Here is a 26,986-nt window from a genome sequence, read left to right on the forward strand (position 1 = left end):
CTTCTCCCAAGGCAGCACATTCACAGCAATTCCAGAATTCATTTAAACTTAAAAATCGGGAAAATACCTCAATCCCAAAGGCTCCCAGATTTGGGAAAAGTTTTTAAAACATATTGACAAGCCCACTCCTGCTATGAATTCCAAGGATAATGCTGTTCCATTAAATAACCCGGCCACTCTGCTTCCATGAATATTTAAAGGAGAAAAAGCAAAGCATTAGGGAATGAGGCAGCCTGGAATGTGCACTCAGATCCCTGGGAAGAGAGGACAGGACAAAGGAAGCGTCAGCACAGCCAAAGTGGCCGCTGTGATGTCCAGGATTGGGTTTTAAGAGGATGGAATGGGAAGGGAAAAGTCTTTTCTGACACCACTTAGTGTGGAATGAGCCCTTCGGAAGAGGCAGCGACTGACACGCAACGGGAAGCGGATCCATAGTGAGAATCCATTAATGGAAATGCAACAAAGAGGAAAATGCCCTTTCAGTTGAAAGGGAAAACTGGCTGGGAATTGTGGGGAAGGAATAATGAGGCAAAAAAAAACCCCTGGAATTGATGTTTCCTACCACGTGTTAACCAGAAATCCAGAAAAATCTGGGAACGTGTTAAGGAATGAAAGAAAAAAAAAAAACAGTAATAAATCAGAATTAGTACTTCCAGTGCCTAAAGGGGCTCCAAGAAAGCTGGAGAGGGAATTTCAATAAGGGATGGAGGGACAGGACACAGGGAATGGCTTCCCACTGCCAGAGGGCAGGGATAGATGGGATATTGGGAAGGAATTCTTCCCTGGGAGGGTGGGGAGGAACTGGAATGGAATTCCCAGAGAAGCTCTGGCTGCCCCATCCCTGGAAGTGTCCAAGGCCAGGCTGGCCAGGGCTTGGAGCAACTTGGGATAGTGGAAGGTGTCCCTGCCCATGGCAGGGGGAGTGGGATTCGATGGTCTTGAAGGTCCCTCCCAACTCAAACCATTCTGGGATACTCCAAAAAAGAAATCAAATTCCATGTCCAAATTCCAAACCATTTCTGTCAGGCACAGGATCGAGGCAGAGAGTGAGAACGAGAGGAAAAACACAGAGCAAAGTACAAAATCATGGAACTGAAAGCTGGAAAAGAGCTCCAAGACCATCGAGTCCAAACCTCAGCCCAGCACCACACACTAATTCCAGTCCTCAAGTGCCACATCCACACATTTTTTTGGACACTTCCAGGGATGTGACTCCCCCACTCCTCCAAGCAGCCCATTCCAATGCTTTACAACCCTTTCCATGGAAAACATTTTCCCAATACCCAAACTACAGCTCCCCTGGCACAACTTGAGGGCATTTCCTCTGGTCCTGTCCCTCATTCCCTGGAAGCAGATCCCGATCCCCACCTGATTCCACCCTCAGGGAATTGTGGAGAGTGAAAAGGCCCCCCCTGAGCCTCCTTTTCTGCAGGCTGAGCCCCTCCAGCTCCCTCAGCTGCTGCTGGTTGCTCCAGACCTTGCCCAGCTCTGTTCCTTTCCCTGGCTCCAAGCCCTCAATGTCTTTCCTGTCATGAGGGCCCCAGAACTGATCCCAGAATTCCAGAACTGATCCCAGCTCCACTTCAGAGCCCATGACATGACACAATATTAAACAAGCTCCTGCTTCCATTAAAAAGCCCAGGGAAACTCCGGACTGGAGATCTCCAGCCTGGCAGCAGCAGAGGTTTCCCATCTCGATTTCACTCTGGAATTCTTCACTACATTTTATTACTGGGCTTTATGCTGTTCCCGCAGCACCCGTGTGGGAATTAAGGAGGTTCCATTCAGGAATGTCTCTAAGTCGAGACACTAAACAACCATGAAGCGGGGCACGGTGTTCCCTCAGGGAATGACAGCAATGCTGGGAGCACCCAGGAGAGGAGCTGAGGATTCCCTGTGCTAAGCCAAGGCACGTGAGGGCTGGGCCAGAGCAGGGAGAAGGAACAGGGATCCCACTGGGCAGGGAGAGAGGGAAAAAATGGAAATAAAGGAAAATAATTCAGGCACAAGATCCTGGGGTTTAAGTTATTGATGAGTCCAAGGGGCTGGAATGTCTTAGATGTGTCCAGAAAGGGAGGGAAGCAACCAAAAGGAAGCCATGGAGTTGCTCCAGGGGCTGGAGACAGACTGGGAGAAAAGGGAAGACTCTGGGGAGACCTTGGAGCCCCTTCCAGTGCCTCAAAGGGCTCCTGGAGAGCTGGAGAGGGACTTTGGATAAAGGATAGAATGCCAGGACACAGGGAATGACTTCCCACTGCCAGAGGATGGAGTTAGATGGGATAGTGGGAAGAAATCCTTCCCTGGGTGGGCGCTGGGGCCCTGGCACAGGTTGCCCAGAGAAGCTGTGGCTGCCCCATCCCTGGAAGTGTCCAAGGCCAGCATGGAGCAAGTCCAAGACCTGGGGCTGTGTCCACTCCCAGCCCATTTGCCACAGGGATGCTCCAGCCCTGAAGGGGGGCAGGAATAACTCCCCACATAAACACAACCTCCTTTCGGAGTTATTCCGGCTGTTGGGAATTGCAAGCACTGGCACCTGTTTATCTCGAGGGGCCAGGCAGGGCCTGGGAAGAGATAAACAAGGATATCAAGTTTAGGACGCTTTTCCACAAAGCTGCTTTCCCCACGTTGTGGCCAGGCCATGGAATGTCTGTCACCCACGCCCTGCCTGGCCCCACAAGGAAGAGTGGTGACAGTGGGAGAGTCGCTGGGGCTGGGCATCCCCCTGCTCCGGGGGGCTGGAATTGCTCGGGAGCAGGGATCACTTTACCGGCATTGTATGTCCCGGTTTTCCTAAACCCCCTCCGGCTCAACAAGTGTTTGTTCACTTCATGCCCTGTCCTCACCTGTCCTTTGCAGGCCCCATCCTCCCCGATCCCAAAAAACAGGGGAGGGGATGGATGTGCTACAAAATCCAATCAAGCAGATGATTTCCAAGCTCTGGGAAGAATCTGCAAAATCCAATGTGCCTGCATGGATTTTATCACTGATTCCTCAATGTCCACAGGCAGCAGCAAAGGGCAGGATCCCTGCAGGGTCATGATCATGGCATCATGGAATGGTTTGGGTTGGAAAGGATCTTAAAGATCATTGCATTCCAACCCCCTGCCATGGGCAGGGACACCTCCCACTATTCCCGGTTGCTCCAACCTGGCCCTGGAAACTTCCAGGGATGGGGGAGCCACAGATCCTCTGGGAATTCCATTCCAGCCCCTCACCACCCTCACAGCCAAGAATTCCTTCCCAATATCCCATCTAACCCTGCCCTCTGGCAGTGGGAAGCTGTTCTCTGTGTCCTGTCCCTCCATCCCTTGTCCCCAGTCCCTCTCCAGCTCTCCTGGAGCCCCTTTAGGCCCTGGAAGGGGCTCTGAGCTCTCCCTGGAGCCTTCTCTTCTCCACGCTGGATGCTCCCAGCTCTCCCAGCCTGTGAAGTTCCAGGGTTCAGCCAGATCCAACTCTCATCCCAGAGAGGCCCCAGCAGAATCTTAGAGGTCAAAATTCCTTAAAAACGATCGACAACAGCATGGAAGGACACTTGGGAAGCAGCAGATGGGGATGGATGTGCTGCAGGCCATCAGCTGGAAAAGGGAGAGCAGGGATCTTATCACCAATTCCATTCTTTCCTGAAAAAGCTGCAAAGGGATTTTAGTGCTTAAAGTAGGAAATTGAGCCCTGGAGCAGGTTAAGTTGCTTCCTTAGATCCACAGAAATTTAGGTGGAACCTCTGGATGTCTCCGGCTCAACCATCTGCTCAGCATGACCTCCATGGACACCAATTCTGCTCCCTCTTCCCAGATCTCACACACTTCCAAAGGTAGAGACTCCACAGCTCCTCGAGTTAAGCCCAGTGCCCTCAACCTTTTCCTTAGGTCACATTCCCAAGGTAATCCCAAGATCCATTGGGATCATCTCTTTGTATCCTTCCTGAACTGGAATGGCCCAAGGCAGCCACTGGTTACCAGTACGACCCCACCGGTGCCAAAGAGAGGGTTAACACCAGCTGGAATTCGGGGCTCTGGGTTTACTGGGATCTGAAATCCTTTGGAAACAATGAGTCCAAACTCTCCAGAAAGAGATGAAGACACTGATGAGAAGACTCTGTGCAATTCCACCAACTGGAGGGAAGCCGTCTCTTCCTGTCAAAGGGAATCATGGAATGGTTTGGACTGGAAAGACCCTAAAGCTCATCCAGTTCCACCCATGCCATGGGCAGGGACACCTTCCACTATCCCAGGTTGCTCCAAAACCAATCCAACCTGGCCTCGGACACTTCCAGGGATGGCACAGCCACAGCTTCTCTGGGAATTCCATTCCAGTTCCTCACCACTCTCCCAGGGAAGGATTCCTTCCCAATATCCCATTTAATTCCTCCCCTTCTTCAGCTTATCTCCATTTATCCATTTCTTTAGGGCATTTCATCCTTCAAATATTCCTGCTGGGGACTCAACTTCCTCTGGGTGTCAGGAATGCCTCCAAAACCACCCTCTGACTTAGACCCACAATTCGTGGAGCGATATTTCCCTGATTAATTATTATTTAGACTCTTCATATTTAGGAAAGCAACTTCATTAACCCCGTGGAAGGGAGGGTTAAAATGAAGACAGAAATAAAAATCCAGCTGCCATATTGAAAGTCCATTAAGGCAGGAAAGGACCCAACTTTGGTGCTTCTAAACATCAATTATTCCAGAATAATTAATTAGCAGAGCTCTAACAATACATAAAATCACTCGCCTCTGACTCTTCTGATAATTTATGCAAGATTAAAGTATCGCTGTGGTTGCCTTTTCTGGTGCCTAATTCAGCATTTTCTTTTTCCTTATGGAAGCAAGACTCCAGATTTAACTGCTCTAATGCCCTTTTACAGTGTTTGCTGTAGTAAAATCTAACAGCCACTCCGGCAGGCGAGCCGGGAAATGATGGATCACGGAAGCTCACGGAAAGGGGAGCACCGTAAAATGCCCCAGTTAATGTGGAGAGAGCAGAGTAAATCTTGTTTTAAAAACAGAGCGGGATCTCTGATGGACTCGTTTCACCCCATCAAATTCCCTTTTGATTTGCTTCCTGATAAGGGAGAACTCCACTCCTTGGATTCCTGATAACAGGGAAAGCATTTGGAAGTCGGCGCTGCTAAATTAAGGTCACCAATCACTGCAAATATTATTTGGGTGGCAGGTTGGGCTCTTCTTCTAAAGTAAAGAATTCCCTGCTTTTTTTAATCCCAAAAAGAGCATTTGACACTGATCCATCTGATTCCTGGGATTCGAGCGTCTTTCCCACCCCAAAGCTGGATAAAGAATGGATCGAGAGCAGCCCTGAGGAGAAGGACTTGGGGGTGTTGGTGGATGAAAAACTGGACATGCCCCATCCATGTGCACTCACATCCCAAAAATCCCCCATGTCCTGGGCTCATCCCACACTGTGGGCAGCAGGAAAAGGGGGAATTTCTGCCCCTGTGCCCCACTCAGGTGAGATCCCATCTGGAATTCTGCCTCCAGCTCTGAGGTCCAACAGCAGAAGGACGTGGAGCTGCTGGAGCAAGTCCAGAGGAGGCCACCAAGATGCTCCAAGGGCTGGAGCCCCTCTGCTCTGGAGTCAGGCTGGGAGAGCTGGGAATGTCCAGCCTGGAGAAGGGAAGGATCCAGAGAGACCTCAGAGACCCTTCCAGTGCCTAAAGGGGCTCCAGGAGAGCTGGAGAGGGACTTGGGACAAGGGATGGAGGGACAGGACACAGGGAATGGCTTCCTACTGCCAGAGGGCAGGGATAGATGGGATATTGGGAAGGAGTTCCTCCTTGTGAGGAGGGTGAGGGGCTGGAATGGAATTCCCAGAGAAGCTGTGGCTGCCCCATCCCTGGAAGTGTCCAAGGCCAGGCTGGACAGGTCTCAGAGCAACCTGGGATAGTGGAAGGTGTCCCTGCCCATGGCAGGGGATCGGACCTGGATGACATTTTAAGATCTTCCCAAATCATTCTGTGATTCCATGGAAAAAATCAAAGTTTGATGGCACATCCCACGCACTCACCCCTCTCCGGGCTCTCCCTGTCCCATCCAAGGACAAGATGTCCCGGGACATTTGCCAGTGCCATGAGGAACAACACGGAGTTTCCCATTGCAATCAGTGCTGGAGTTTACAGCCCACACTAAGGCTCCAAGAATTCCCGTGCCCTTTTCCAATGGAGAGCCCCTGAGGGCAGCTTAAGGGCCGATAACACGTGGGATCAGCTTTGGAACTGATCTCGTCCACACATCCACACAAAATCCCCACTTGACACCACTCCAAACAATCCAAAATAGAAACACCCCCGAAAACCGCACGCGTGGGGATTATCCAGAGGAACAGGGGAGAAGGAAACGTTCCTTGGACTCGAATTTCCCAAGGGATGACAGCAAAATTCCCGTTGACAAGTGAAGTCAAGGCGTCTCCCCATCCCTTAGGCTGAAGCAGAAACTCCAGCAAAGCTGCTGGAACAGCAGAGTTTTGTAGGACTCGGGAGATGCTGCCGAGTCCACAAATCCCTTATTCCAGGTGCACTCCGGCATCTGTTCCGTATTCCAAGGGGGTTTTACTCAATCCTAGCACTTTGTAGAGCACATGGAGTGATCCACAAAGTCCTGGAATGAACGGCTCAACTCAGCTCAGCAGCCGGGGAGAGGAATTTTCCCTACAACGCTTCCAAGTTGTTACAGGGAAAATCAAATGGGAAGATTTCCACAAGAAAATTAAAAGGGTGTAAAGAGGGATTTGGGAAAGAACAGGAAGCAGAAAGCAGAACAGAGAAACCTACACAGGTTTTACAGGGAATTGAGCATCTGCCAAGGCGGGATTTTGGGAATCCTGACAGAGCAGTGGAGGATACTCCGATCATCCACGCCGGCATCGGTAATTCCAACTGTGACCGTGCCGGGAATACCATCAGACAGTTCATTAAGTGGGAGAAAATAGCAAAAGGAAGGAAAAAAAGACAGGGAACAGGGACTCATCATCACTTTTCAGGTTATGGGTTTTTTTGAAGTGCCTTAAACACCCACATTTATTTTCCTTATTTTTATTTAGGAGGCCAAGGAAAGACAAGCAGAGGGATAAGAGGGATCAGCATTGAAATTCAGCCCAATTCCAAACAGCAGGTCCAAAACTGGTCTAAAAGCTTCATTTTTGGTTGGATTAGGAGACTCCTAAAGGTCCCTTCCAAGCCAAAGCATTCCATGGCCAAATAAATCTCTATTTCCAAGATCAAGATCTATTTCCAAGAGCAGGGAGTGGCAGGATGAGGGGGAATTAAACTGAGAGCAGACTTAGGTGGGATATCGAGGAAGGATTCTTCCCTGTAAGGGTGGTGAGGACCTGGTTGCCCAGAGAATTTTGTGGATGCTCCATCCCTGGAAATATTTAAGGCCAGGCAATCCCAAGGAAGCCAAAGGAGGAGTTCAGGTCCTACTGCTCTGTTTCCCATTTTTTTTTTCCCCTCTGTTTTCTTTCCCCTGTCTGTTTTAGTTCCACACCACGCCATCCCTGAAAGGTTCGGATTCTTAGACAAAGCCCCCCACGGACTTGGAAATATCAGGGGTCAGAGCCAAAGGAAGGATCTCATCCATCCCCAAAGCCAAGTATTTTTCCTATTAGTGTATAAATAGATCGTTCCCCAAAGAGCGGCTGGTTACCAATGGAATTTCCCAATCCAGCGGAGCTGGAGCTGCACATGGTACAGGGAGATGCTCTAAAATAGGGATTGAGATAAAAATATTGAGGAAAAACTACCTAAAATAGGGATTGAGAGGTGACTTAGATTAAAACATGGAATGGTTTGGGTGGGAAGGGACCTTCAAGGTCATCCTATTCCATCCCCCTGCCATGGGACACATTCCACTGGACCAAGCTGCTCCAACTCCCATCCAACCTGGCCTGGAACACTCCAGGGATGTGCCTTCCACAACAAACGGAGTGTGCAGGTTGAATTCCACAGGGAAAGAGACACTCGGGAATTGTCACCTTCAGGATCTCTGCCCCTTTTCCCTCTGGATGTTCCCTTTCCCTGATCCCAAATCCAGCGTCTACACGGGAACGCTTCCTTGAGCAGGGCCCATTCCCCCGCTCCCGACAGGCTGTTATTTTTAAAAGAGGGCTCCGCAAAGAGAATTCCCAATCCTGGCTCCGTGCCCGCAGCTCCTCTTGCAGCTCGGGACGAGTCACCTGGAAATGCCAAGTCAAGGCGGAAACCCAAAACCGTTACTTACGACCGCTGACGTAACCGGGGCCGGCAAAGAGCCAAGAATGTGAACTTTTCCCAATTCCTGAAGGAGTGAGGAGCCACCTCGCCAGCCATGCTCCACCCCTGGATCCCAAGGACAAGCCAGAGGGAAGAGAGAGCTGGCAGTGGGATGATTTCCAGGCAAGGTCAAACCTACACGGGACAAACGAGCGACACTCGCCTTGAGCGGCAACCTGGGAAGGGTTTGGATCAGCTGGAAGGAACTCGGGAAAACGGGAGTAATGATGGAGCAAAGAAAAAGATGTGATGAACTCCAAGGAGTTCTGTGTGTGATCCAAGGGCTTCCCTGAGGGAAAGGATCAAGAGCTTAACTCGGCTGTAACGCGATCGGAGGCGTCGCCTCGAAGAGCAGCAAAACCTCGTGCGAGTCGAAAGAAAAAAAAATAAATACAAAATAAAACACAAAACAAGGGAAAAAACCTCCAAACATTCCCTGAGTTGCTGTCCCACCGGGAATCACCCCACTGGAAACATCAAGAAAAAAAACAGGAGAGGGTATAAAATCCAGGGCTGAGATTTCCAGAGCTGCCAGAGGGATCCAAACACCCGGTGTCAATAAAATTATCAGCAGCTGAGCATTCGGATGCCTCCCATAACTTGCTCCTCACCATTTACACCCCCTTTACTCGCCTGAGTAATGCAAAGCAGCTCCTGCCACTTTTGCCTCCAGCGTTTTTCCAAGCAAACGCTCCTTGCCCATCCCGACCCCCTTATGTTCCCCCCTGTGGAGCGAGGAGGGAAACGAGGATTTAGGGAAATTTTTGGAGGGTGATTCTGGCAGTAAAGAGTCATAGAAGCTTCTGTAGATGCACAGTGAAGCAGGTCTCAGGAACCCCGTGGAATTTCTCTTTAGGAAGATGGGAATACAAACAGGATTCCTCCTGTATGGCAGTTTCAGCAGTGGGGTGGCAACACAGGAAGAGCAGGAAGCTGATAACAAAAACCACTGGCTTATCTCACTTTGGAGCAGGAGAAAGGGAAAGACAAAGAAGGGAAGGAATATTTCGAAGGGGAACAACACAAAACCAGGTTGGAGTAGTGGATCCAACAAGGACGTGCTCCCAGTTTACTCCTCCTCTGGCCATGGAGTTGCACAGCCACAGAGGGGGAATTGCAACAATTCCCCATCTACTTATGCTGAAGGAGGGAAGGTTTAGTGGGATATTGGGAAGGAATTCTTCCCTGGGAATGCAATTCCCAGAGGAGATGTGGCTGCCCCATCCCTGGAAGTGTCCAAGGCCAGCTTGGATGAGGCTTGGAGCAACCTGGGATAGTGGAAGGTGTCCCTGCCCATGGCAGGAGGGTGGAATGGGATGATCTTCAAGGACCCTTCCAACCCAAACCATTTTGTGATCTAAATTTAAGGATGAACCACCCACCTTTCCCAGGAAAACATCCAAAGGCTCCTTAAAAACTCCTTTAATACCCAGACCTGGCGATCACAGCAGGAAAAGGGAGCCAGGCTATGAACTCAGGACACAGCAAGATAAGTTGATCCTTAAGGTCCCTCCCAACCCAAACCATTCCATGATTCCAAGTTCACCTCAAGTAGGACAAAATCGGTCTCCCACGGAACCATCCAACCCCGCAACCGCCAAATTATTTAAGGAACAAACACACATAAATAAGGAAAAGTCCCTGGAGAATCTCCCTCCTGCTTTCTCCATCTCCTCCTGCCAGCCAGCTGTGACCGTGCCGAAGCAATCCCGGAGCATTCCTGCCTGGAAGGGGACATTACAGAGGGGGGAAAAGACACGGAGGAGCCTCTTTGTAATATTCCATGATCCCCCCGGGCGAGGCGCGGAGCCGGCGCTGCTGAACGCTGCACTTTTGGATTCAATTAAAGTGATTATCTGTTGTGCCAAATAAATTGTGTCCAGCATCTATCCTGCAGGATTTTACACCTCCAGCCTCATTATTCCCTAACTGTTTCCTCCTGTTTATGCTCTCTCCAATTAAATTGCTGATAATATGAGCCAAAATAAAAAACGAGCGCACCTTGTCCGGAGAAAATTGATTCCCTTTTTTTCCTGCACCGGGCGATTGCCAGGTTTTATATACTCTGTTCCTGGCGATCATTAGTAATTCAATTTTCTTTTTATTAGCCCCCTTATCTGCTGAGCAATATAGTGGCAGAGCTGACCTCTTTCGCACGGATAAATGTTTAAAATCTTTTCCCTGATTAATTTTGCCAGTTAAGGAAAAGAGGAGAAATGATCCGGCTCTTTGCCATCACAATGAATAAAGCTTAATGTTGATTGTGATGGAATTTCTAATGCCAAGGAAATTGATTGAACGCAGCAATTACCCCGCAATAGGAACTCCAGGGAAATGGGATGGTTTTCTCGCCGGCCGTAGCCTTTTGGTTATTTAAAACAATCCAATTTGCAAGGATAATTATATATTAGTGTTTTATCTGCCACCGGGAATGAACATGGGAATTTTGATACTGGCCCGGCATTAGCAGGTTATTGCTGCAAATTACTCCAGATCTGCTTTCTTTCACATAAAGACGAAATTAGGCCATCAATAACCAGAAAAAGGTGGACTGAGGAGATGGGAGAGGCACGAGTGCCCTCTGCAGGGCTGTGTGCGCTTCCCAAAATCCCCAATTCTCCTGGAAAAGCTGCCGATTCCCCTGCAGAAATCCCAATTTTCCCACACGACACTCCCGTTCTCCTCACCCGATTTGCCACATCTCTGACGTTAAAATGGCACCAAAAAAATCAATAAATCTCCCTTTGAAGCACTTATTCCTAGTTTTTCCTAAGGAAAAAGCCCTGGGAATAAGAAGTGACAGCTCGGATATCCCAAGCAGGATGAGCCAAGGAATGGTGAGGAAAAGTTCCCAACTCCCAGAACCCACCTGTCTGTCATTAAAAAAGAAGTTGGGAAAAAAGCCTCATCCTGCAAGAAATCCCAGATAAAGACAGGAAAGAGCAGTTGGAAAAGCGTGGGATTCCCATATCCTCTGGCATGGGACTTTTAGGATGGGAAAAGCAGGAATAACCCACTGTTATCACACCTGGATCAATCAAACCTCACTTAGAAGTTGGTGTTTCCCTCAAAACTGGTGAGAAGAAAATGCCATCCTTGAACTTCTGGGAATAAGCCCAACTCCTGTTCGGAGAAACCAGATAAAGGATTCCCAAGATGATGGGAGAGGACATGGACATAAAGCTTATTTGGACTGGATGGGAGAGCTGGGAATGTCCAGCCTGGAGAAGGGAAGGATCCAGAGAGACCTCAGAGCCCCTTCCAGGGCCTAAAGGGACTCCAGGAGAGCTGGAGAGGGACCTGGGACAAGGGATGGAGGGACAGGACACAGGGAGTGGCTTCCCACTGCCAGAGGGCAGGGATAGGTGGGATATTGGGAAGGAATTCCTCCTTGTGAGGAGGTTGAGGGGCTGGAATGGAATTCCCAGAGAAGCTGTGGCTCCCCCATCCCTGGAAGTGTCCAAGGCCAGGCTGGACGGGGCTTGGAACAACCTGGGATAGTGGAAGGTGTTCCTGCCCATGGCAGGGGCTGGAGAATTCCATGATCTCCAAGGTCCCTTCCCACCCAAACCATTCCATGGTTTTATCCAGTACAGTGGCACCCATGACCCTGATGATCCTTGCTGGTCCTCCAGCTTTCCCCTGGATAAGGAGAGAAGCAACCACTGCTTGATCCCTGAAGATCCCAGAGGCGAGTGAGGCAGCCCTGGCACTTCTTCCCTGCTCCAGCATCCCGCTGGAAAAACTTCCAGTTGGGACACATTCCAATATCTGAGCTGTTACTAAACATTCCACTTTAATATTCTGGCATTAATTGATGAGAGCTGCAGGTGGATCTCTCATGGAATAGCCCAAATAATCCCAAAGGAATTCCTAGCAATCTGCCACTTTCCATGGGCTCTCTGATCCCTAAATAAAAGCAATTCCCACAGAGGGAAGCGCCTCTGGATACTTTGGGAAACACCAATCCCAATCCAAGACTCAGCAGTGGCTGGAAGAGCTTCCCTACTGATGAGACCAAACAGATCCTTTTGGGTCCAAAAGGGAATTGAAGAGTCGGGAGAGAGACAAGAACTTGGGAAAAGGAGGAACAATGTCTTTGTACAGACCACAGAGCCGTGCCACGTATCCCAAAATCCTGAGGAACAGGACAGACAGGAAACCAGCCAGGCTGTGTCACCACAGGCCCCACATCCGTGGGGATGACAGGGCTGATCCAGCTTTTCCAGCCACGCTGCCATGCAGGAAGTTGGGAACACCCCTCCCCTCTGCCTTTCCGTCTGGTGTGATCCCAGAAATCCCAGCTCCTCAACATCCAACCCCCTGGTCCATTCCTGCCCCACTCTGCTCCCAGTGTATCCCAGTAAACCCATTTAATTCCCTCCCGTTTGTCCAAGGAGAAATGGAAAAGACTGAAAATTCCATCACTTTGGATTAATTCATTAATTCATCAATTTGGATTAATATCCACAATATTTTGCTGGGACTCATATCCCAAAAGAAACCAAAACAATCTTCCCAAAACCTCTTGGATAACCTGGGAGCCAGGAATCAAATCCACAAGACTTCACTTATTCCCAGCTCCCTGTGGAACCAGAAGACACCGGACACCTCATCCATCATTACACATTTAGAGGGAACAGGGAATGTGGGAGTTGTCCCAATCCCTGTGAGCATCCAGGATCTCCCAGACTTGGGAATATCCCTGCCCCATCCATCAGCCAATAATCTTTTCCTACTAAACCTGGGGAGTCCTGGAGCACGTGGAGGAAGAGCCCTGGAATAATTCCACAGCTTTCCAAACCCGGAGTTTAAGAATATTCCAACACATGAAGCTGCAAATCCTCCACCTGGGATTGAAGCTCTCCAAGAAAAATCCTAAAGTACAAAAGGATTCAAATCCAGAAACTCAATTTGAATCACAGGAAGCAAATCCAAGAATTCACTGAGGGAATTCCAAGGCAATCCAGACTCTTCCTGAATTTCTCTGTGAAGGAGAAGGGGCCACATGGAGAAGCATCTGTGGGGAAAGGTTGGATAACTGGATCCACTTTTGGAGGGGGGAATGAACTACCTGCTCTCCCAAGGTCACTTCCAGACCTATTCCCTTTTTTTCTTCCTTTCTCCAACCTTCTTTATTTGCCAACTTTCCACAACCACATTCCTGCTTTATTTTATTCATTCCTACCCAGTTAAAATCAAGATTTCAGTATGGGAACATTCCCTTCAATCAAGGGAACAGGATTCCAAACCAGCTGATATCCTTGGAAGCAGCACTTCCTCAAGCTCCTCCAAGGTTAAAATGCTGTAGCAATCCCAAATTGCTCTGTGTTTCCAAAGCTTTCTATCTTTTCATGGCATCATGGAATGATTTGGGCTGGAAGATCTTAAAGATCAGGGAACTCCAGTCCCCTTCCATGGGCAGGGACACCTTCCACTATCCCAGGTTGCTCCAAGCCCCATCCAACCTGGCCTTGGACATTTCCACGGATGGGACAGCCACAGCTGCTCCAGGAATTCCATTCCAGCCCCTCCCCACCCTCCCAGGGAACAATTCGTCCCCATTATCCCATCTATCCCTGCCCTCCGGCAGTGGAAGCCATTCACTGTGCCCTGGCACTTCAGGCCTTTGTCCAAAATCCCTCATCCAGGAAAAGTCAACATCTCAAGGGAGCTGTTTGAACACAAAATAATCCCAAAATATAACTGGAGACAAATCCCAGCTACATCATGGTCCAAACCCCTCTCCCAGCTCCAGCAATTCCCACAGGGCATTTCATGGGGCCACAGGGAAAATGTGCCTCATATCCATCTGAAACAACTAAATCCCAGGTGGGGGAAGCCTTTTATCCACAAAAATGTCCCCAGGGAACAGCAGAACCACACTTGGAGCCACCAGCATCCCAACAACATTCCAGACACTCAGAGGTGCCATGCTGAGCTCCGAGTTCTGCTCCAAGGCAGCAGGACATGGATGCAAATTCCCTGTTCCATGCTGGATTCAGTATTCCACTATCGGTGTTTTCAGCAAATTAGATGCAAAACTGGCCACAGCACTGGGATACAGGTGAGAGATTGTGTATTCCTGCCTAGGCCAACCTCTTCCTTCCCAGGAAAACTTCCTACATGACACCTGAAAATCCAGGGAAACCCCAGGAAAAGCAGGAAACAGCTTTTGTGTGGAGATGCCAAAGGACAACACAGATACGGAGTCCAAGTTCTCCTCAGTGACCAACAACACCTCCAGGAGGACTCAGCAACACATTCCTAAATCCAAGAACCCTTGGAATCCCTTCACTGAGCCCTTGGAATGCCTGTTCCTACCTTCCTTGGTGGCCACCTGTGTCCTGGTCGCCGGCATCCGGCAGAGCCTGTGCTTGGAAATCTGCACCAGGCCCCGAGGCGAGGAGCGTTTCGGCGTCACCGAAGGTTTTCCACGCACGGAATTTTTCCTCCGGAGGTGGAAGTGGCTCTTCAGAGCTGTGGTGGGGGAGATGTTCTTCTTATCCGTGGGGGAACTGGGAATGGGAATATCACACGGTTAGGAGGGAGCAGGGAAGGGACCAAAACATTCTTGGTGTCCTTCTCCAGAGCTCCAAGAGGAGTCAAATCCCAGCAGGATTCTCCTCTGGCTGAGGGGGAGGAGAAGCTCTGAACAGAAAATTCCAAGGAAACAGGAAAATGAGAGGAATTCCTGGCAAGGAACAGATGGAGAATGAGGTGTTCTGACAGCTGAACTCGCTCGCTGCCTTCTGCTCAACAGATACAGGGGGATTCAATCATGGAATCATGGAACTGTTTGGGTTGGAAAAGACCTCTGAGATCGTCAAGTCCAAGCATTCCCCAGCACTGCCAAGGCCACCACTGACCATGTCCCCAAGTGCCACATCCACAGGGATCTTAAATCCCTCCAGGGATGGGGATTCCCAATGCCTAACCACCCTCTCCAAGAAGGAATTTTCCCAATATCGAAACTAAAGCTCCCCTGGAGCAACTTGAGGCTGTTTCCTCTTGTCCTGTCCCTGTTCCCTGGGAGCAGATCCCAATCCCTCCTGGCTCCACCCTCCTGTCAGGGAATTTTAGGGATCCAGAAGTCCCCCCCGAGCCTCCTTTTCTCAAGGATGAGCTCTCCCAGCTCTCTCAGCCGCTCCTGGTGTTCCAGACCCTTCCCCAGCTACATTCCCATCTCTGGACAGGCTCCAGATCCTCAATATCCTGCCCCCAGGATTTGAGGAACCTCAGCAGTGCCCAGCACAGGGGGATGATCCCTTCCCTGATTCTGCTGGAATTAAGCAAGGTGTGGAAGGTCTCCCTGAACTGACAAAAAATCCCAAACACTCCCAGCTTCTCCAGGCTGCTCCAGAGTGATTTTTCCCAGCACAATCCACCCACTGGCAGTTTTCCAGGCAAAGCAGGAGGGCAAGGAAAGGATGGAAACCTGTTGGGAAGCACTGAGAGCATGTGGGAAACTCAAGCAGGAATGAAGGAACCAGATTCCCAATCAATGCTGTTCACTTCATCACTTGGAACAGTTTTCCAAAGGGATGGAAGGGAGGAAAATACCAGCAGAGCTCACATCCCATCGCTGCTGCATTCCAGGATCTGCAGAGGGCTTCCCAAGGATAGACCAGACACGATACAGGGATCCAAAACATTCCTCCTCTTTTTCCCAGTCCCCAGCACAAAACAGTTATGGGAATTTAAAAATAAATCAGGAAAAAAAAAATCCAGCTTCCTTTAGTGAGTGAGGAAGTGTCATTGAGCACAGGGATTCCCAGGATCCAACTCTGGATCACCCAGCATGAGGAAGACATGGAGCTGCTGGAGCGAGTCCAGAGGAGGCCACAGGGATGCTCCAAGGGATGGAGCCCCTCTGCTCTGGAGCCAGGCTGGAAGAGCTGGGAATGTCCAGCCTGGAGAAGGGGAGGATCCAGGGAGACCTCAGAGCCCCTTCCAGTGCCTAAAGGGGCTCCAGGAGAGCTGGAGAGGGACTTGGGACAGGGATGGAGGGACAGGACACAGGGAATGGCTTCCCACTGCCAGAGGGCAGGGATGGATGGGATATTGGGAGGGAATTCTTGGCTGTGAGGGTGGTGAGGGGCTGGAATGGAATTCGCAGAGAAGCTGTGGCTGCTCCATCCCTGAAGTGTCCAAGGCCAGATTGGATGGGGCTTGGAGCAACCTGGGATAGTGGAAGGTGTCCCTGCCCATGACAGAGGGACTGGAATTCCCTGATCTTTAAGATCTTCCAACACAAACCATTCCATGATTCCATAAATCCTCCAGCACCCAACGATCCTCACTGGAATTTCTCCCACAAGAAGCCACAACTTCAACGCGAAATCCACGGACACAAAATCCAACCAACAACTTACCCCACATTCCCTTTCCTCTTGATGATTTTCGTCCGGCTCTTCACTTTGTAACTGGACAGCGCAGCCTCTCCAAAGGATTTCATCCCACCGGGAACAACGGACACTGTGCTCGGAGCCGGCGGGATGGAGGTGGCTCGAGGGATATTTGGGGCTGGAGGCTTCTTCTGGTCCTCCGATCTCCACTGGAATGCTGACTTGGAAGTGGAAGGCAAAGTCTGCAAGCTGGAGGCTTTCCACTTATATTTACTGGGAGAAACCCCCAGCTTGGATTGCAATCCCAATTTTTTTATCTTTGCTCCCAAATCCGCTTTGGGGGAGATTTTAGCACCTTTGTCTGTTCCTGGGATGCCCTTCTTGGAATTTTCGGCTCGAGGGCTCACCCACCTCTTCACGATCCGAGAGTTTTTCCCAGGGTTTGCCACCCAGGTGTAGTTATTTTTCCTGAATTTCTGCGATTTGCCAGAGATGGATGCTGATGCAGCTTTTTGGAGACCGGGAGCTTTGGGAATGACGGGAAATCTGCTTTTCACCAGAGCCACCCCAACCTGAGCAGGTCCAGAGAGCATCTCGGCATTCCCAAAGAGTTTGGGATGTAAGGAAGCATCCCGGACTTCCTCACCACTCGGCTGCCCTGGAGAGGGGGGTTCTGCCTTGATCCGTGCCGAGTGCTGGGCTGGCTCCTGACCTGGCAATTCCAAAGGTTTTTGTGGCTCCGACTTCAGCGCCACGGCACTTTCACTGGTGCTTCCAGAGACGGAAAAGGAGCTTCCAGTTCCACTTCCAGGCAGGCACACCGTCCTTGACGTGGAACTGAAGGAAATGGATAGGGAAGGTCTTCTCTCTTCCTTCTGGAGAAGAGATTTCTGGATATTCCCATCCGCCGAAGGAGCCACCGCCGCTTCCCGCCCGGAAAACTCGCTGTAAGGACCCACATTTTCCTGGCCAGCCCTTTGTGGCACCTGGATATCCACGACGATGTTCCCATCCGTGGTGAAGTCCACGTGTCTTTCCGGGGACGATTCCAGTGGCTCGGGAGTTTGGCTGTCCCCAAGGCTCCCAAAACCTCGGGAAGTGCTGGAAGTGCTTCCAACGTCATATCCCGATCCCGGCAGCCGGTTGTCCAGGGAGTATTTTTTCCTCCAGGAGTGAGTCTGGCGTGGGTGGAAATTCCTGGGAGCCTGCTGGGGGTACCTGGTGGAAAAGGCTCCTCCCCTGGTGTAGCCGGGCTGGCGGGGGTTGTTCCACCTGGGAGGAGCCGACGGCACCGGATGTGGAACATTCCCGTGCATGTTCCTGTGGCTGTTTATGAGACCTATGGAAAAGGCAGAGCATTAATTCCCTGATCCCACAGGAATGTGAGAGTGACGCGGCGCTGCTTTTCCTCATGCTGGAATTACATCGTCACCCAGGTTTTGGATAAGCCAGGGTGGAAAGACAAGTCATGGAATCAACAAATTCAGGAATGGTTTGGGTCAGAAGGGATCTTCAAGACCATCTTGTTCCAATCCCCGGCCATATATCCCTGGATTCACAGGTGGCTCCAAGCCCCACCCAACCTGGCCTTGGACATTTCCAGGGATGGAGCAGCCACAGCTTCTCTGGGAATTCCATTCCAACCCCTCACCGCTTTCCCAGGGAAGAATTCCTTCCCAATATCCCATCTATCCCTGCCCTCTGGCAGTGGGAAGCCATTCCCCCTTGTCCTGGCAGCAGATCCTGATCCCACCTGGCTCCACCCTCCTGTCAGGGAATTTTAGGGAGCCAGAAGGTCCCCCCTGAGCCTCCTTTTCTACCCCCCAGCTCCTTCAGCTGCTCCTGGTGCTCCAGACCCTTCCCAAATTCCCTTCCTTGCTTCCCTTCAAAGCAGCAACAAGGACACTCCGAGGCTTTGCTGTCACATCCCTCTGGAAGCCACCACCTCTCCCTGGTGCTTTGATCCACCAACATTCCCATTAACTTGGGAATTTCTGCCCTTCCCCAGCCTCACTGTTTTAGAAAACCTTTCCCATGAGCGATTCCCGAAGGAATTTGGAGCCTGATATTTCAGGTAGAGGAGTTTTTCCTTCCCCGGGGTCATGGAGCTGCCGGGAGAGCCGAGTCAGCACATTCCTCATGGAAAAGCAAGGATTGTTTTCCTCGCTCCCATCATTCCCCCACGGAGGAGCTCCCGAAGAGGCAAATCCCAAGTCCTGAGCAGAGCTTGTGGCCTCACTAACAAGGAAAAATTACTCTGAGGGACAAAAATAGAAGGAGTTGGTGCTAAAGAGAAATCCTGGTGCTTCCCAGAGCTTGGGAAGAGCACATGGATACACATCCCACCTCTGTGCTCGCAGCCTGGGGCTGTGGGACAGGGAACACCCCCTTCCCAAAGCCAGGAGAGTCCCAGATCCTGCCAGGAGTAGCAGTGTGGGAATTCACTGGCATGGGGATGCCAAAATCCCCCAGTGCTCCATGGCCCACTCGGCTTTCCTGGCTCTTTTCCCTTTCCATCTTTTCCCAGCACTCCCTGGATCACTCCCCTCTTCTCCCAGAACTCCTGAGTCCTCTCTTCTTCCCTTTCCCTCCTTTTCCCAGCATTCCTGGGTCCCTTCCCCCTTTTCCCAGCACTCGTGGGGTCTCCACCTTCCCTTCCCGCTTTCCCCCACCATTCCTGGATTCCCTCCCTCTCCACCTCCACTTCCCCTTGGGCCCTTCCCCTTCCCAGAAGATCCTATCACCATCCCACTCACACTTCCCCCTAAAATCCAAAATCCCTTCCACAGCTCGTCCCTCCCCCACCAAGGACTCCCCAGGTCCTGCCACAACCCGTCCCTGTCCCACCCTAGATCCCCAAAATTCCCTTAAAATACCGCGCCACCTCCCAGGATGCCCAGATTTCCCCTTATTCCTCCTCCAGGTCCTCTCACGTCCCTCCCGGATCCCCTCGTAGCAGCCGGTCCCTGTTTCCCGACCCCGGCTTCTTTTCCCCGTCCCCCCCCTCCCTTTTTTCCCCGTTCCCCTCGGTGTCCCGGCCTCTCCCAATCTCGTATCCCACCGATCCCCCCCACCCCGGAGCACTGGAATTTCCCGGCACAGCCGTTTCCGTTTCCGCACCCCATTCCCCTCCTGATTCCCCGTTTCCCCCGTTCCCCTCATAGGACCTGGATATTCCAGCATCCCAGGTCCCCCGGTGTTCACCCCATTCCCGGATCCCCCCTATCCCCGCACCCTGGAGCACTCGGATCTCCTGGCACAGCCGCTCCCAATATTCCCGGATCCCCCGATCCCCGCACCCTGGAGCACTCGGATCTCCCGGCACAGCCGCTCCCAATATTCCCGGATCCCCCGATCCCCGCACCCTGGAGCACTCGGATCTCCCGGCACAGCCGCTCCCGTTCCCAATATTCCCGGATCCCCCCGATCCCCGCACCCTGAAGCACTCGGATCTCCTGGCACAGCCGCTCCCGTTCCCAATATTACCGGATCCCCCTATCCCCGCACCCTGGAGCACTCGGATCTCCTGGCACAGCCGCTCCCGTTCCCAATATTACCGGATCCCCCTATCCCCGCACCCTGGAGCACTCGGATCTCCCGGCACAGCCGCTCCCAATATTCCCGGATCCCCCTATCCCCGCACCCTGGAGCACTCGGATCTCCCGGCACAGCCGCTCCCAATATTCCCGGATCCCCCGATCCCCGCACCCTGGAGCACTCGGATCTCCCGGCATAGCCGCTCCCATTCCCGGATCCCCCCGATCCCCGCACCCTGGAGCACTCGGATCTCCCGGCACAGCCGCTCCCATTCCCGGATCCCCCCGATCCCCGCACCCTGGAGCACTCGGATCTCCCGGCACAGCCGCTCCCATTCCCGGATCCCCCCTATCCCCGCACCCTGGAGCACTCGGATCTCCCGGCACAGCCGCTCCCGTTCCTCCATCCCCGCAGCGCTCCCGCACGGCCCCGCGCGCCCCGTGACGTCATCAACCGGCGCCGCCCGCCGCCAACGGACCACGTGAGCGCTCCCGAGCGGTCACGTGATGCCCGCGACCGTTGCCGGGCAACGGGGACGGGACAGCGCGGCCTAAACTGAGCCTGGGACTGGGCCTGAGATTGGGCCTAACCCAGCCCGGCCCGGGTGTCCCCGGCCTCTGTCCCCAGCCTGGGATAGCTCAGCTGCCCCCTGTTCCCATCTCAGCCTGGTCCAACTGCCACCAGACCCTGGCTCTGTTCCCATCTCAGTCTGGACCAGCTGTTCCTAGTCCCTGTCCTCAGCCTGGGCCACCCTGGCTCTTCTGTCCACAGCCCTTGTCCCCAGCCTCTGTTCCTTCCACAACCTCATCCAGCCATCTCCTGTCCCCATCCCAGCCTGGCCCAGCTGTCCCCATTTCTCCTGTTCCCATCCCAGCCTGGCCCAGCTGTCCTCATTTCTCCTGTCCCCATTTCTCCTGTCCCCATCCCAGCCTAGTCCAGCTGTCCCCATCTTCCCAATGATCAGATGGCTGCAGCATTTCTCCCATGATTGTTGTCCCAAAAAAAAACTTCTTCCACACAGCGTGCAAGACCCTGATCCACAAACTGAGCCAAAATATTGGAATTATTTCCGGCTCTGCACAGAAAAGGGGGAGCTGGTTTTTCCTTCTCCTGGCCTTGGTTGTTTCTCCACCTCTCCCTGGTCCATTGGTTCCATGTTCTGTTGTGTTGGGGTTTGGGTGATGTTTTATCTCAAGTTTCTTCTTCCCTCTTTTCTCCACATCTGCAGCTCCTGAGGCTCACTCAGGCTACAATTACTGAGATGTGTGAAGCGCAGTTTATCTACTTGGAAACCGGAAATCTTGGAGCCAGGCTGGGAGAGCTGGGAATGTCCAGCCTGGACAAGGATCCAGGGAGACCTCAGAGCCCCTTACAGTGCCTAAAGGGGCTCCAGGAGAGCTGGAGAGGGACTTGGGACAAGGGATGGGGGGACAGGACACAGGGAATGGCTTCTCACTGCCAGATGGCAGGGATGGATGGGATATTGGGAAGGAATTCTTCCCTGGGAGAGTGGAGAGGGGCTGGAATGGAATTCCCTGAGAAGTTGTGGCTGCCCCATCCCTGGAAGTCTCCAAGGCCAGCTTGGATGAGGTTTGGAGCAACCTGGGATAGTGGAAGGTGTCCCTGCCCATGGCAGGGGATTTGAATTGGATGATCTTCAAGGTTTCTTCCAACCCAAACCATTCCAGGATTCTGGAATTTCCTGTATCGAGGTGAATCTGGTCCAGCTGTCCCCATCCCCTGTCCCCTCTGCCCTCTCCCATCACCAGTATTTTCCCACAGCCAGGCATGAGGGTGATCCATAGGACAATCTCCAGCAAGAAGACTTTAATTCCACCCATCAGCCTCATGATTCCTTATTTCCCACACTTCAGCTGTCATTTTTGAAAGGTTTTGCAGGAAAAGTCCCAAAGCTGCAAATTCACTTGTGGTACTGATGAAAATCCTGAAGGAGTTTGTTTTCCAAATCTTTTCACTCTTCCCTGAGGGAATAAACCCCATAAACAAAGAGTAGCAGAGCCTCAAGTCTGCAAAGGAGATAAAACTCCAGCCTAAAATTATTCAGGGAACAAAAAACTGAGACAAGGAGCTGGAGCAACACGACACCAGGATGGAACCTTTGGAAAAGCAACCCATTATCAGCCTCAAATCCTTTAAAACAGACGCTGCCCCTTGGGATCTCTCACTTCCCGATGCAGCTGGGAGCTCTGCCTGTCCCAGCTCTGATCAAATCACATCTCTGGGATGAGCCCACAATTTCCCTGCTTGGAAAGGGAGATTTGGTAAATTATTTATAGTGTTTTGTGGCGTTTTAAAGTGGAATATGGAAGAACCAGCTTGTTGGGATAAACCATTCTGGGAGCAAAATACAAAGAATTTAGGGAGTCTGACCCTTATTATCCTCTCCTGATTGCCTAAAGCTGCTAAAAAAACACCCCAAATCCTCTCTTTTTCTCCAAGTCTTGCACACATGGGAACAAGCTGGGAACCAGGCAGGTAGAACTGACAGATCTCCTCCCTTTGGGCGGCCTCAGATCAGCTTCAATCGATCCCAAATCCCACCCAGGGTTCCATAATGGCTTTAAACTGACAGGAATTGGCACTTGTGCAAAAAAAAAATCCTCCTCCACTCCCAGCTGCTCCTTCCCTCCCTTGTGCTGGCACAGGGAGTCGAGTGCTTTGCATAAATGAGCTCGGAACGAGCTGCTCTGAATTGAAATGAATTCAGCACTCGTGGAGGAAATGCTCATTTTTAACCCCGGGACGCCGTGGATCCACCACTCCCACAAAATCCAACCTCGGGGAAAAGGCGAACTCAAAGCTGTTTTGCCAATTTACACCAAAATTTGTAAGGAGAAAATGCAAAGTTTGGAGGATCTTGGACACACTTGGGGTCATCCTCGGATGTTTTCCATCAGGAGAGCTTTGGGATGGGGGTATCCAAAGGAGGAGAAGCAGCAATTGAAGCATGAACTGGATCTTCTCCGGGGAATAGAGAGGAGCATCCTGCCTTGGGACAAGCAGCTGGCAGAATTTCCTGAATCTCCCCTGGGATTTGTGCAGAGGGCAAAGGAGAAACGAGAATGTTAAAATATTAAATATTAAAATAATAAAATAAATCCTTTTAAAAAATTTTTTGGCTTTCCAGCCCATTCCTTTTCCAAGCAACATATCCGAAAGAAATTCATGGCACTTTTAATTCACGAAATTTCTGTGACACTTTGGAAGTCTAATTTAATTTTTTTTTAAAAAGGGGGAAAAAAAACTCAAAAGCAAGTGCAGAGTTTTGGGTGTGAGTAAACACCCCAGGGAAAGGAACACATGGAAAAGGAATCAAATTGTCTCGTTCAGCCCAAAATAAATCCTTCCAATGTCCTAAAGCACTATCCCAGGGCAGATCCAGTGCCAGAGGATCCGTGGATCCTAAAACACCCAGCACTGCCAGAGATCCATTTGTAGGCACAGCAGGTGTGGGACAGCAATCGTTCTCTCTGGGGGCACATCATGGAATCATGGGATGGTTTGGATAGGAAAGGCCCTTCAAAGTCATGGAATTCCACCCCCCACCACGGGCAGGGACACCTTCCACTATCCCAGGTTGCTCCAAGCCCCATCCAACCTGGCCTGGAACAATTCCAGGGATGGGGCAGCCACAGATTCTCTGGAATGTCTTCCAGCACTTGTGAGTCTCAGTTGGATCGCTGTGTCAAGATTTCAGGGAGATGCCTTAATTAAAATGCAAAAAAAAATGGGAGAGAATCCAGGAGCAAGTGGAAAATCAAGAGAGTGAAGGTTTAAAACATCACCTGCGCAGTCTCAAGGTCAGTGGTTGTTCCCTACATCCTTTTCCCAAAGGACTGGGAAGAAAAGAGTCTGGAGGTGAGTGACCCATTCCCTCCTGTACCAGCACCAGCCATGGCATGGGCCCATGGGATGTGATCTGGCCACAGAACTTTTCCTTTTCCTTTTCCTTTTCCTTTTCCTTTTCCTTTTCCTTTTCCTTTTCCTTTTCCTTTTCCTTTTCCTTTTCCTTTTCCTTTTCCTTTTCCTTTTCCTTTTCCTTTTCCTTTTCCTTTTCCTTTTCCCTTTTCTTCCTTTTCCTCCTTCTCTTCCTCCTTTTCATTTTCCTTCTCCTTCTCTCCCTCCTTCTCTTCCTCATTCTCTTCCTCATTCTCTTTCTCTCCTTCTCTTCTCCCTCCTTCTCCTTTTCCTTCTCCTTTTCTTTGTCTCTCATCCTTCTCCTTCTCCTTCTCCTTCTCCTTCTCCTTCTCCTTCTCCTTCTCCTTCTCCTTCTCCTTCTCCTTCTCCTTCTCCTTCTCCTTCTTCTTCTCCTCTTTCTCTCCTCCTCTTCCTCCTCCTCCTTTTTCATGTCTCTTTCTCCTTCTCCTTCCCCTCCTTAATATTTCCAGGGATGGGGCATCCACAACTTTCCTGAGCAACCCGATCCAGGATCTCACCATCCTCATCGTGAACAAATTCCTCTTTATCTCCGACCTAAACCTCTCCCCTTTCTGTTCAAATCCATCACTCCTCATCCTGTCACTCCAGGCCCTACTAAAAACCCTTTCTCCCATTCCTACAGAAATCCACAGACACAGCCCCAGCTCCGAGAGGAGCTCAGCAATTAATTACCACTGAAGAAATTTGCTTCTTCTCCAAAAAGTTTTTCCTATTTTAACTCAAAGGGGAAAAAAAAAAAAAGTGCTTCCCAAGGGCAAACAAATTCTCGACTCACATTTTTTTTGCTGATAACAGCAAGACTCCAGAGCGGGGCTCAAGGGAAGGAGATGTCTCCTGGGTTAGACGGAAAACAGAGAGGGAAATGTCAGTAACAGGAAAAGAAACAGCTGCAGGATCCTAAAGGAAAAGCTGCTGGCATTTATCAAGTGGGTGCTGGGGGTTTTGTTGTGGTGTCTGGTTTTTGAGGATGTTTCTTGCCTCCGGTGTGGCTGCTGGGGCTGGAGCTGCACACAGACCTGAATCCACGTGTTTGGGAAAGGGAGAAACCAGAGGGATGATCTCTGTGCTTCCATGTTGTTGTCATCCCCAGTAGGAATTATTTTCCAAGGTATTTCAAGCAGGGATGGGAGAGCAAATCTTCCTCTGTGGTTCACCCACTGAATTCAGGATGGTTCATTTGGCAATTCCACGGAGGCAGAAGGACCAACCATGGATCAAAAACCTAAATTAATCCGAAAACGTCCTAAATCCTCTGCTCTGCGGGAATGGGATCGTAGGGGCTGTGACATCCCACAGCAAAATGTGTTTCCTTTACTGAGCGAGGAGGTGACCACAGAGACTCACAGGACCCAGTTCTGGAGTCCTCCAACAGCAGAAGGATGTGGAGATGTTGGAGAAAATCCAGAAGAGGCCACAGAGATGCTCCAAGGGCTGGAGCTCCTCTGCTCTGGAGCCAGGCTGGAAGAGCTGGGAATGTCCAGCCTGGAGAAGGGAAGGATCCAGGGAGACCTCAGAGCCCCTTCCAGGGCCTAAAGGGGCTCCAGGAGAGCTGAAGAGGGACCTGGGACAAGGGATGGAGGGACAGGACACAGGGAATGGCTTCCCACTGCCAGAGGCAGGGTTAGATGGGATATTGGGAAGGAATTCTTCCCTGGGAGGGTGATGAGGAACTGGAATGGAATTCACAGAGAAGCTGTGGCTGTTCCATCCCTGGAAGTGTCCAAGGCCAGGTTGGGTGGGGTTTGGAGCAACCTGGAATAGTGGAAGGTGTCCCTGCCCATGGAAGGAGTTGGAATTCCGTGATCTTGAAGGTCCCTTCCAACCCAAACCATCCCATGATTCTCCACCGTATCCTGGCAATGTAATCATGGCTTTTCCCATGCCAATTCCAAGGGATAGAACCAATCCACCAGGAAACCATAGCAGAATGCCCAAAAATATTTGTTTGTGTGAAAACATCCATATTGATCCACCTTCAGCTGGGAAGGGGAGAGGACTTTGCTCCCCAGCCGCTTGGGCCTTGGACTTTTCCCTGCTTGGAAAGGTTAAGAAAGAAATCCATACACTGCCAATTGTAAATATTTGGATTGGGAATATTGTTTGGATGCTCATCTTGCACCACTGACCAGCATTGTCCAACAGAGCTCTTCCCAGAGCCGTGGCCATCCCAGGATCTGGTTTTATCCCGATTTAATGCAGTTACACCACCAGCTGCCGTTGCCAAATTCCCACCTTACAGGACCTGCCGCTCCTGTATTCCTTGCAAAAAACATTTGCAAATCCTTTTGGTTTCAGGAATTTCACAACAGCACCAAAGAGAGGGGAAACAAATTGTTCCTGACAATCTGAGCTGTGGCTTTTGCTGGATCTTACGGCAGTTGAGGGAAAAGCGGCATCAGAGCCCTGGATGAGAGGGAAGGATTTTCAGGAAGAAGACGGTGAATTTTTGAGACCTTCCTGGGGTTTTTTTTGGACCTGGTCCCTCTCCCAGCTGGATCTCTGGAGCTCTGTGGGCAGCACCACTCGGCAAAACAGAGGTCGATGCACATCCGAAAGTCACTGAGGGAATTCAACTGGCTTGATTCCTCTTGGAATCCGTTTTTCCTGCCATTTCACCCACTGAAGCTCCTTTGTGTTTTGGTGGGGCTCCTCTTCACAGAGCTTGGCACATCCATGGCTTCTCCTTGTCCTCCTGACAGCTCCACGATGTCCCAATGCTTCCTTTGACCTGCACGGATGAGTCTTTTAAGAAGAACCATGAATTCTGGGTGCTCAGCATCATCACCAGTTTGGGAAACACCACAATTCCTGGGAGCCACATGGAGACTCCAGCTCCTCTGCCCCTTCCAGCCTCCATAGGGTGCTTTGCTCTGGGAACT

At 51.0% G+C, this 26,986-nt stretch overlaps 1 protein-coding gene across 1 annotated transcript in view; it reads right to left on the bottom strand.

The window, feature by feature from the left end:
• Positions 1–20,589, bottom strand: part of ZC3H3 (zinc finger CCCH-type containing 3) — a 132,232-nt gene extending 111,643 nt beyond the window's left edge. The window contains exons 1-3 of the mRNA XM_069005590.1: positions 20,508–20,589; positions 16,638–17,949; positions 14,587–14,780 (exon numbers count right to left, since the gene is read on the bottom strand). Of these exons, the coding sequence (XP_068861691.1) occupies positions 14,587–14,780; positions 16,638–17,949; positions 20,508–20,553 (1,552 nt within the window). The 5' untranslated portion in view covers positions 20,554–20,589. The remainder of the gene's footprint in view (positions 1–14,586; positions 14,781–16,637; positions 17,950–20,507) is intronic.
• Positions 20,590–26,986: the final 6,397 nt, after the last annotated feature.

Source organism: Aphelocoma coerulescens, chromosome 2, assembly GCF_041296385.1.
Source record: "Aphelocoma coerulescens isolate FSJ_1873_10779 chromosome 2, UR_Acoe_1.0, whole genome shotgun sequence".
Classification (NCBI taxonomy): domain Eukaryota; kingdom Metazoa; phylum Chordata; class Aves; order Passeriformes; family Corvidae; genus Aphelocoma; species Aphelocoma coerulescens.